The sequence below is a fragment of the Stegostoma tigrinum genome, chromosome 25 (assembly GCF_030684315.1).
Source record: "Stegostoma tigrinum isolate sSteTig4 chromosome 25, sSteTig4.hap1, whole genome shotgun sequence".
NCBI lineage: Eukaryota > Metazoa > Chordata > Chondrichthyes > Orectolobiformes > Stegostomatidae > Stegostoma > Stegostoma tigrinum.
Window position 1 is genome coordinate 35574553 of NC_081378.1, and position 12524 is coordinate 35587076.

Consider the following 12524-nt stretch of genomic DNA (forward strand, 5'->3'; position numbering starts at 1 on the left):
TGCATCAGGTCCCAGAAATAAAGACTTACGATGGTTGTTTTCTTATTTGAACAGCTAAAGGATTGTAATGTGGTGGCATCAAAGCTAGTGCTTATATTGGATGATTTATTGTGGGTTTTGACTGATTCTCAGTTGAAGGCAATGGCACAGTATTCTAAATCTTTGAGTGAAGCCATAGAAAAGTCTGCACAGCAAAGGAAGAGTATGGCTTCGGAACCCACCCAGGTCTGTAACTACAGTTCTTTCATTTTTGAGTTTTATTTGTCAATAGTAAATGTAGTTGGGAATAAGCATACATAAGTTGCTGGCCAACGCTTTTCATTGGTGTGTAAGTAGAAGTAGTAGTGAAAACATAAGTACATGCACTTTTAATGGCTTTAAGCCTTTTAGGGACCTCGAGCTTGTCACTTGCATTTTTTTCTTTTAAATGTTATAGGTTTAAATTTTAATATCATAGATTGAGAACCAATGGCAGAATGACAAATGCTCAAAATATGTCATTTGTGTTGTAAATATTAATGGCTGAACTATACTGTGAACTAACTGCATCACTTATAGCACTGGTACAGTCCTGGGTATATGCAAAGCACTAAATGCTTTAAGATCTGCCAATCACCCGAAGCTGAAAGTAACATTGTAATGATTTGTAAGTTGTCCTTTATCCAAGGTAAAATATGTGCCATTCCTTCAATCCTAGAATTAGGCTACCAACCAAATTATAATATATTAATTAGTGTTTTTGTTCAGTTTGTTTCTCAGAACAATGCAACTGCTGACTGTTTGAAGAAAACTAAAATGAAAATTGCTTGACTATGATGTTTAGTAGTATTAGTTAATAATTAATAATGGGGTATGGAGGTGAGGTACTTAGTACAGTTACAGTGCGGAGTCTTTTTTATGTTGATAGTATAAAACTTGTAAAGAATTTAACGCACTAGTTGCTATAAAAACAAATTTCATGGATAGAATAGTTAGGAAATTTATTGATGTAATTTTAATTCTCTCACTTGCACATTTCAAATGCTTTCTGTTGAACAAAGTTGTACAATAATGCCCTCTTCTCATCATGCCATTTGCAATTACTTCAATTCTGTTCAGTTATTTGTATTCCTTCTTTGCCCACTAGTCTGTGGTTTTTATTCTTAAAGCAATGCTTTTAAAACAAGAAAATTATTAGAACAGGTGGTGAAGTAGATGATTGAGTGATGCTAATTTATGTAATTAATGTAGGCCATGTATGATTTATTTTGTTATTGTCTGGCAAGGTATTGTAAATAGAACTTATTCAGCTAAATTTATATTGACAGGATTGACATAATTATGTACATAAATTAATTTTTAAAATATAATATATTTTTACATAGTAAATTAGAAAGCAGGAACTCTCGGGTAGTAGTTTCAGGATTATCTCTTCTCCCCACCACACACATGCGCACACGAGCGCACATGCACACACACACACTCCACGTGCTACTGAGGCTAGGAACAGAGACAGTGTAATTGAAGACGTGGCTAAAGAGCTGGTGTCGGTGTGAGGGCTTCAGATATGTGGGTCATTGGGATGCCATCCAGGGAAGACAGCACCTGTACAGAAGGACTGGTTGCATCTAAACTGGAGGTGCACCAATATCTTGGCAAGGAGGTTTAATAGTGCCAGTTGGGAGGGTTAAGTGTGGTGGGGGCATGGGAACAGGAGAGGCTGTTCGGAAAGTATAGAAACTGGGGAAGTTCTTGAGTCTAAGGTAAATATAGCTAAGAGAAAGACAGTAAGGGAGAGGTTATTGAGCTCAGTGGAATTGGAGGCTTGAACTTTATTTGTTTCAGTGCAATAAGTGTAAGTGGTAAAATGGATGAAATTAGAGCCTGGATGAATGCGTGCAATTATGATGTTGCTATCGCAGAGATGTTGTTGAAAAAGGCGCAGGATTGGCAGCTTAACGTTACAGGATATTGATGTTTTAGACAAGTCAAAGGAGAAAGAAAAAGAGGTAGGGGAACTACATTATTGGTTAGAGAGCATATCAAAGCTATGTTGAGGGAAGACACCCTGGAGTGACCTTGCAGTGAAGCATTATGGGTAGAACTTAGGGAGAAGAAGGGTGCAAACACAATGCTGAGCTTTTACTATCGACCTCCCAGCTGCCAGTGAGAGATAAAGGGGGGGATATGGAGTCAGGTTCTGGAAAAATTTGAAAATAAAAGGCTTGTTGTGGTGGATCTTTTGGCTTTTCACCCATATTGACTGGAAATCCCATAGTGCCGGTGGTTTGGATAGAGAACAATTTGTTAGGTGGGTCCAACAGGCTTTTTGAAAACAGTACGTGGAGTGTCCAATGAGGGAGGGGGCCATACTGGACCTGATATTGGGAAATGAGCCCAGCCAGATGATCAGAGTTTTAGTGGGTGAGCATTTTAAGAATAGTGACCATAATTCCATAAGTTTTTGGATACTTGTGGATAAGGATGAGAGTAGACCTTGGATGGAGGTATCAAGTTGGGGAAATGCCAACTATGACTGAATTTGGCAAGAATTGGAGAATGTGGATTGGGAGTGGCTATTTGAGGGTAAATCCACATCTGACAAGTGGGAGTCTTTTAAGGGCCAGTTGTTTAGAGTGCAGGTCAGGCGTGTTCCTCTGCAAATGAAGAACAAATGACAAGATATGGGAACCTTGGATGACAGGGGAAATTATCAGCTTAGTTTAAAAACAAGGAAGCGTACCTAGGGTTTAGGCAACTAAAAACAGACAAAGTTCTTGAAGAACAGACAGAAAGTGGGAAGGATCTCAAACATGGAGTTAGGAGTGCTCAAAGGAGCTATGAAATATCCTTGGCCAGCAGAGCTCAGGAGAATCCCAAGGCATTTTATATATTTATATATATAGAGAGAATGTGTGGCACCAGAGGAAATGGATGAGATCCTTAATGAGTACATCAGTATTCACCAAAGAGAGGGACATGAGGGATGTTGAATTTGGGGGAGGAGTATGAATGCTCTCTGGCAGATCAGCATAATGAACGAGAAAGTGTTGGGTGTCTTGAAATATATTATGGTAGATAGACAGGATCTCCCCCAGGATACTGTGGGAGGCAAGGGAGGAAATACCTGGGACCTTAACAGATATCCTCTTTGGGCTCATGTGGGGTTCCAAAGGACTGGAGGATGGCCTATGTTGTTCTTCTGTTTAATAAGGGCAACAGTGATAATCCAGGTAATTACAGGCCAGTAGGCCTGATGTCAGTCATGGAGAAGTTGTTTGAGAAGATACTGAGAGGCAGGGTTTATTCCCATTTGGAAGTGAATAGATTTGTTAGTGATAGTTTGGGTTTGTACGCGGAAAGATCACCAATTTGATTAAGTTTTTTTTTGAGGAGGTGGCCAGAATGTTTAAAGAAAGGGCAATGGATCTTGTCTACATGGACCAACTTTGGTAAGGCATTTGATAAGATACCTCATGGCAGACTAATACAGAAGGTAGAGTCTCTTTGGATCTGGGGTGAGTTTACTAGATGGGTACAAAACTGAAGTAGAGGTGGAAGGGTGCTTTTCGGAATGGAGATCAATAACAAGTGATATTCCACAGGACCAGTGCTGGGACCTTTGTTGTTTGTAAAGTATATATTGGGGAGACAATGGCCAGGAGTTGTTATTACCAGTCTGTCAATCCAGAGACCCAGATAATGTTCTGGAGGCGCAGGTTCAAATAGGGTGACAACAGATGGTGGAATTTGAATTCACCATCAATTGAACTGAATTCAGTAAGCATTTGGAATTCAGAATCTAATGATGACTGTGAATTCATTGTCAATTGTTGGAAAAACCCACCTGGTTCATTAATATCTTTTAGGGAAGGAAACTGCCATCCTTACCTGGGTTTGGCCTACATGTGTCTCCAGACTCTCAGCAATGTAGTTAACTCTTAACTGACCACTGGGCAATTAGGGATGGGCAATAAATGCTGCATACCAAGTGATGCACTCATCCTGTCAATGAATAAAAAAAATGATCTGGAGGAAAATGTAGATGGTCAGATTAGTAAGTTTGCAGATGACACCAAAATTGGCAGAATTGCAGATAATAAGGAGGATTGTTAAAGGATACAGCCGAATATAGATAGATTACAGGTTTTGGCAGAGAAATGGCAGATCGAGTTTAATCTGGGCGAATGCGAGGTGATGCATTTTGGAAAATCGAATTCAGGTGTGAATTATATAACAAATGGCAAAACCCCACCAGAGCGTTGACATACAGTGGGATCTGGGCATATGCATCCACAGTTCCTCAAACAGGCAATGCAGGTGGATAAGGTTGTCAAGAAGGCATACAGCCTTCATTGGTTGGGGCATTGAATATAAAAGTTGGTAACTTATGTCACAGCTGTACAAAACTTTAGTTAGGCCACATTTAGAATATTACATGCAGTTCTGGACGCCACGCTACCAGAAGGGTGTGGATATTTTGGAGAGGGTGAGAGAAGGTTTACCAGGATGTTGACCCATCTGGATCGTTATTGTTATAAGGAGAGGTTGAATAAACTCAATGTTTTAACTGGAAATACAGGTTACAGGCCTACAAGATTTTTTCCAAGGGCGCAAAGGCCAATTACAAGAGGGCACAGGTGAGAGGGGAAGTTTGGGGAAACTTTTTCACACAGAGTGATGGGAACTGGTATGTACTGCCAATGGTGGTAGTTGAAGCGGGCATGTTAGCAATATTTAAAGTGTATCTTGATTAACACATGAAGGGGAGGCAAACAAAGGGACAGAAACCATACATGGGCAATGAGTAGCGAGCTTAAATAAAGATTAGCAATCAGTGGGCCAAAGGACCTGTTATTGTGCTGAATTGTATTGTATATCTTCCCTTGTAGAGTGCAACTCTAGTTCCTGTTTCCCAACAAGTCAGAACGACACAGGCTACAGCAGCAGCTGATCAGAATGATGCTCTTGCCAAACTCTTCAATGCCTTTGATGTCAAGGAAACATCTCATCATTTAATAATTTCTCATTTGGACCTGCACATCTGTGATGACATTTATGTGAAGGAGAGAGGTACTGCATGTATTACGTTTATGAAATAAAAAGCTGAAATTACTAGATGGAAACCTGGAATTCTTTTCATGTTTATGAGCATTTCTCAGATTTTTTGCATGTAATTTTGTATGGATTCATAGTGAATTCCATAAAACTTTCATTTTGCAATGTCAGACCTTGTTGAACTCAATTTGTGTTATGAAATTCAAGCATGGAATCGGTTATTGAGGTATTTTAAATGTACATATGGAAAATTTTTATATGAAGCGATGGACTCAATTCTTCTTTTTGGAGACTGCGTAATTTATTTTGCTATTAAAAGACAACTGAGCATCTATTCCAAATAATAGATTGCAGGATAAACACAGATGAGGATAATTGTATGCATACAACATTTGGCTCATTGAATAGATTGTACATTCTCAGTATAAATGGAAGTCAGAATAAATTTAATGTAAACTTAGTTTGGCATTTAATAACTGAAGCATCAATGCTGAATTTGATAGCCAGTCCAGTCAGGCTGCCTAATGCATATTTGCTAGCTGCTTGTAGGTGAGTTACTGTTGCAGGATCATCTTGTTAACCAATTGGAAGTCTCTTGTGTGTATATTTACAGTTTGGATGCTGCAGTGTGGATGGTATCTTGTTAATTATGTAAATTAATATGCACACGCTATATGTCAGCTATCATAGCTCAGTAGTTCAGGTAAGATGATATTTCCCCTCTTTACTGCTCCAAGCATCAACTGCCTTGAAATGACTCGAAGTTACAAGAATGTAATTGCAAGCTTTTTTGGACCCAGTGATTTGCATCATTTGAAAATCTACCTCCTACCTCCAAAAACAATAATGAATTTATCTTTGACAAGCTTGTACCCATTTGTTTCACTATTAAGGTTCATATCAAAACAGTATGATGGATATGTCTTGCCTATACCATTAAACATTTTAATGCAGCCTCTTCCTTGTTTGCTTTCTTTCAAGAACAAAAGGTTTGTTCATTTTACATTATAACTCAGAATTGACAGCTGATGTCAATCTCATGATAGTGTTTCTGATGGAAACTGACATGCAATTTGAAATGTCTTTCAATGTTTTCCTTGTTTCCTTTGAATTATGACTGGATTTACTGAATTGAGTCTGTTAATGCCGCAAAATTCATTGAAACTCAACTAGTTGAATTCACGGGTTTTATTTGTCACTTTTTTTTGTTTCTTGTGTATGAAAGATCTTGAACATAACTATAAAATGTCATCTTCTGTTTGGGTTAATTGTAGATTTTATCCAGCTCATCATGTATAATGTCTGCTGTCTCATCAAACTTTACTGCAAGGCAATTCAATTTATTTAAGAATGTAATGGCATAAGTAGGAGTAGAAGGACTGTTGTACAGAAGTGATAGTGTTCCTGCCTTTGAATCAGTAGGAGTCTTTTGCACTGGAGAGATGAAACTAAAACTAAAACAGCAGACATTATACATGATGAGCTGGATAAAATCTACAATTAACCCAAACAGAAGATGACATTTTATAGTTATGTTCAAGATCTTTCATACATTTCCCAGAACACCTACACTTTGTCCATTAAAAGGACTCTGAGCTTCCAGTTGCCTGTTACTGCAGTACACCATCATATTCCCATGCCCATATTTCTGACTTGGTCCTGCTGCAGTGCTCCAGTGAAGTTTAACACAGGCTGAAGGATCAACACCTCCCCTTTCATGTAGCCCTCAGCACTCAACTTTGAGTTTGACAATTTCGTAGTGTAACTGCTTCCTTCTTGTTCATTACTCATCCCCTCACCCAGAGGTCTTGTTCTGAATAGGTTTCTCCCAGCACAGCCAAAGCATTTTCCATTATTCACATTCAGCATATAACTCTGTCCTGGCTTATCATGAGTAATCCCTTTGTTTGCCTTTTCTCCCCGTTTTCAGCACTGTCTCCATGTATTCTTCTCACTCTTTTCTCCAACACCCTGTCATCAACATAATTACCACTATTTTTCAGCTACTTTCAATTCTGGTGACTGGTCACTGCTGTCGCAACATTAACTGTGTTTTCTCTCTTCAGATTCTGTCAGAACTGCTGAATTTCTCCAGCACTTTGCTTTGGTTTGAATCAGAAGGCCTGGTTTGAAGTCCAACCTGTTTCATGATGTGTCAAAACACATCTGAACAAGTTGATTTAAAACAACATCTTGTTTGGGCGGTCTTGGCCCACTGATAGTCACGAGGCTGTTAGTGCAGAGTCTTGAAAGCTCTGGGGATATGGGTTCAAATCCCACTATACCTGATGGTGAAATTTAAATTCAATTTAAGGAACTCTTGAACCACAAATATAGTGTCCCTACCTCTACACCCAAAGACTTGAACAGAAGCCCCACCTGCTCCAGAGGTGTGTTGTAAAGTGTGACCAGTTTGATTTAAAAATGTCTGAACAAGAACAATCAACACACCAACTCGGTAAGATCATGGTTGAACCACCAGCTCGTAGTCTTGATTGATCTCCATAATCTCTTGTTTCCCTTAATGCCCACTGGTCAGTCATCTCAGCCTGAATGATGCTCCTTGACTAAGTACCCATAGCCTTCCAAGATAGAGAACTCCAAGGATTCATAGAGGTATTACTTCCTATAGTTCTATCTAAATTTCTGACATGTTTATCCTGAAACTACCTTTTTTAGCTCTTGAGTCTCCAGCCAAACAAATATACTTTCAGCATCTATTTCTGAAGCCTTTCAAAAATTTTGTTTGCTTTATCATCTCTTGTTCTTCCAAATTACAACGTTGTCGGCCTATTCCATTCATTTTGTTCCTAATACTGAATCAAAAATATCTTGCCCAATAAATTCCTTATCTATAACCAGGATTTAGTCCAACTTCTCACTACCTTAAGCTTGTTTGATAGCTTCTTGGGCAGAATATTATCGAAGACTTTCTGGACATCAGTTGTTTCCAATTGCTGAGGTATAGTTGGACACATTTAACTCTGCAGGTAAAGCTCACCCTTTCCTACATGTGGGTGAGTTGTTTGCTTATTTATTAACTGATGGAGAGGATCACATTTAAAGACAATAAATGATTTTTAACATTGTTCTTTTGCATTTTCTGGTACAGTTGCAGTAATTTTTATTTTCAAACATTTATTGACAGGATTTCCAAAACAGATCACAGGTGGAGCCATGCAATTGTCTTTTGCACAGATTACAGTGGATTACTATCCATATCACAGAGCAGGTATAATATTAAAATACTTTGAAACTTCTAAAGTACTCCTTTTCAAATCTCTCTGATATTATGCTGTTTCTCTTCAACCTCCTCCTACATCTTAGTGTTTACTCCTCAATTCTCATTATCTGTTCCCTCAGTGTGTACATCCACCCACTTGTTAGCAGCACTTCAGCTGCATCTACTCAGTCTCTTAAACATACTCCCACTGCTCCTCCTTGAGTGGTAGTCCCTTCACCTTTGAAAGCCCATTCAAAGCTGAAAGCCTATATTTTCAGTTGTACTTTGTCATTTTCCTTCATCATTAATTACATTAATGTTGCTTGTACCTGATACTCCAATTAAAAAACACTTGCATTTACTTTGCATTTTTAGTCCAGAAAAAAACACTCTTAAAAACACACTGAAGTTTCAATTAAATTGACAGTCTGGCATTGGGCAATGTGACTAAAGGCTTGGACAAAATGTTGGAAGTAAGAAGAGAGCTGCAGAGATCCCAGGAGACAATTCTAGAGCTTGGAACTGCATAGTTAAAGGCACACTGTCTAATAGCAGATGGAGTGAAAGGCACATAGCTGCAGAGGTTATTGGAATCAGGGAGGCGAAGGAAGCCATTAACTGATTTTGAACATGAATATGAGAATTTTTAACTTGAAGCACTGGGAATAGAAAGAGCTAATGTAGGTCAGCTAACTCAAGTGATGAATGCACAGAGCATGGTATGGGTTTGAATTTAGGTAGTGGAGCATCAAGTAGTGCTTATGGGCTGGGTTTGAAGATGGCAAGTGAGTAGGGGTGAGCAGTTGTGTCGTTGAGTATGTATTGCCAGAAGTGTTTTAGCAGTAGATAATGTGGTAGCAGCAATGTTATGGAGGTGGAGATAGGTAACCTTTGTGGTGAAAAGCATATTGGATTAACTTCATGTCATGTAGGATGTGAAGGTTGCAAACATCAATGACCAGGTGATTGATAATATTGGTTGAAATGGTTGAGGACAGTGGTTGAAGAAGGGAAAGTTCACAGTGCCTACCACTGGGGACCTTAGAGCGATGACACTTGACAACCATTTCAACTCTTTCCCCCCCCACCACCCAAAAAGGAGTATGATTTATTTTGCAGTTTAATTTTTCAACAAGTATTTCAATTTGAAGCCTTTAACATGTCAATAGTGATCAACAAGAAGTGAAATTCCTGATTTGACCATGTTTTGTAAAATAATGTGTAGGAGACAGCTGCCAGCACTGGATGTACTACAATGAATCAACAAAAACTAGATCAATGTGGGCAAAGGAATTACTGAAGGATTTCAAATCCAATGTTGAAATGCTAAAACAAGCGGTGAAGGATTACTCTAAAACAAAACCTCCTTCACCACCGCAGGTATTAATAGGTAGGTGCATCTTTTCTTGTTTAAGAGGCAATTTTTTCTGATATTGAGAGGAAGTGGTCTGAACCCCCTGACTGTTAATGTAGATAGTTCTTGTTATCTATGCCAAATGTTAACTTAAGTTATAACTCGCAGTGCTGATCATGATAGATTAAGAACAAAATAGACTTAAGATTTGGATATGTCTATCTGTGTAAAGTAAGCATGCAAACTCATGTTTTGCTGAAGACAAAGTTCCCAGCACCAAAAGCTATTGTCTTAAATGTCCTATCAAATGTATTTGTGTAACTATAGAACCATTAAATACTTTTCTAACTTTCAAACACAAGGTCCAAGCTTTGACTTGGCAAAACCAACCAAAAACTTTATAGTACTTAGCTATTTGTGTTTATTAAACTAGAAATATTGAGTAACTCTCCTGTTTTGATTTGCCTTGCACAATAAAGCACTAGAAAATAGCCAATGACTGAACAGTTGGAATCAAAACTACTTTTGCAATTATAAGATCTTTCACGCTGAAGTGAAAACGTTATCAAAAGAAAATTTTTACCAGCTATGCTTTCTAATTGTGACCATGCAAACATTTTGCCACTTGCAGGCCCTTTGCTTAGCAGAGGAGCTTCCAAAGATCTTAATTGTGAATGCTCTATACTTGTCGTATTGGTAGAGCATTTGGAGTAAAAGTAACTTCATAGACCAGTTGTTGCTTATCAAATTGAAATTTTGTAGAATCACTGAGTCGTACGACTTGGGAACAGACCCTTCGATCAAACTAATCTGCACTGACCATGTTCCCAAACTAAACTAAACTAGTCCTAGTTTAGCTAGCTGTGTTTAGCCCATATCCCTCTAAATCCTTCCTGTTCATGTACTTTTCCAAATGTCTTTTAAAAGTTGTCACTGTACTTGCATCACCACACATTACCACTCTCTGCTCCTCATGATCTTTTTAAATCTCTCCCCGTCACCTTAAAAATATGTCCCCTTGTTCTGAAATCCCCTATCCTAGGGACAAGGCACTTACCATTAATCCTATCTATACCCCTCATGATGTTATGAAGCTCTATAAAATCACCTCTCAACCTCCTATGCTCCACTGGTAAAAGTCCAGCCTCCCCAGCCTATTTTGATAACTTAAACCCTCCATTCCTTTCAACATTCTGGTAAATCTTTTCTGAACCCTTTCCAATTTAGTAATATCCTTCCTCTGACATGGCAACCAGAACTGACCACATTACAAGAAGAGGCCTCACCACTGTCCTGTACAACCTTAACGTGATGTCCCAACTCCTTTATTCAAAGGTCTGAGCAATGAAAGCAAGCAGGTTAAATGCCTTCTTAACCACCCTGTCTACCTCTGAGATAAGTTTCAAAGAATTATGTACCTGAATCCCTAGGTCACTCTATTCTACAACACTACCCAGGGCCCTACCATTAATTGTATAAGTCCTGCCCTTGTTTGTTTTACCAAAATGCAATTCCTCACAATTATCCAAATTAAACTCCATCTGCCACTTCTCAGCTTTTGGTCGACACGTTCCTTTACATGCATGCTTTGAATTTATTGCAGAGACCACACTCAGACATAAACCTGTAACCACAGGTAAAGAACAAATGTCAAAAGGAACCAGTACTACTACTTCGCCTGCAGCTAATCAACAGCCAAAGACAAAATTATTGTCCAGTTGTTTTGTATTCAGAGTGGAAGATTTAAATATTTATCAGGTGAGAACAAGTTATCATGGAGCTGGTGATAATGGGAACTGCAGATGCTGGAGAATCCGAGATAACAAAGTGTGGAGCTGGATGAACACAGCAGGCCAAGCAGCATCTTAGGAGCACAAAAGCAGATGTTTCGGGCCTAGACCCTTCATCAGGAAAGCTTTTCTGATGAAGAGTCTAGGCCTGAAATGTTTAACTTTTGTGCTCCTACGATGCTGCTTGGCCTGCTGTGTTCATCCAGCTCCACACTTTGTTATCATGGAGCTGGAATTTGTTGGATTTGTGTAATACATGACTGGTGTTACATTAAATCCTAATGTAGCACAATGCGATTTTGCTGAAGAAACCATTTCCCAAGCTTTGCACTGGCCTGACAGCATAGATAGGAGTCGCATGCGGGGACCCTGTGGAATCCCTATCATAGCACACTGTGAAGGAATTGTCTGGAAAATTTAATTTTCTGCTGGGCAATCTGGTACCCTCTGAAAGTTTCCATTTAAATCCATTGAATTGAAATGAAATAAAGGAGTTTACTCAGGAAAGGTTAGACCTTTAAATACATAGTCTAACTCTTAAGTAATTATTTAACAGTCCCCATACTTAGTCACACTCCACATCCTCTTTTCCATCCTTAAAGCCAGACCCAACCTGACACGCTCTCCCACTCGCTCTAATCTAGCCTAAATACTGCATCACTTGTTTTGCAGTCTTACACTCTGGTAACCTTCTCAGTTAGTACCTTACCTATCTGGCACCCTATGCACCCTATCCTCCTAAAATTTAACATCACACTTAACTTACTTATTTCTAATTTGACAGTCAGAAATGTAAAGCCCTCTTTCGTAAGCAGGAAAGGCTATAATTGATTGTCACCTACCAGAAAATACGGCCCCATATTTAATATTTTACATATGGTGTAAATTTCTTGGGTTTTCCTTGAGTAAAATTTACAGAAATCCAGATTTTATGCATTGTGGTCAATCAAAATAGTATAAGCTCATCTTCTGCAGCTGCTAAACATTTTTTCGTAGTTCTGTTACTTCAGTTGAGAGTAGTTTTAGACGTATCGAGCAGTCAGTGTTGTTTTGAATTTTCCTCGATCATCCTTTGTAAGCTACTTGGAATCATTTGAGATAGTAACTAAGCTGGTGAATG

General features: G+C 38.7%; 1 protein-coding gene across 3 annotated transcripts in view; it reads left to right on the plus strand.

Annotated features, from left to right (window-relative positions):
- bltp3b (bridge-like lipid transfer protein family member 3B) overlaps nt 1-12524 on the plus strand; it is a 120614-nt gene that overhangs the window by 51865 nt on the left and 56225 nt on the right. For all 3 annotated transcript variants that reach the window (XM_059654636.1, XM_059654637.1, XM_059654638.1), the window contains exons 7-11: nt 55-225; nt 4872-5052; nt 8186-8269; nt 9486-9650; nt 11218-11372. In XM_059654636.1, coding sequence (XP_059510619.1) covers nt 55-225; nt 4872-5052; nt 8186-8269; nt 9486-9650; nt 11218-11372 — 756 coding nt within the window. The remainder of the gene's footprint in view (nt 1-54; nt 226-4871; nt 5053-8185; nt 8270-9485; nt 9651-11217; nt 11373-12524) is intronic.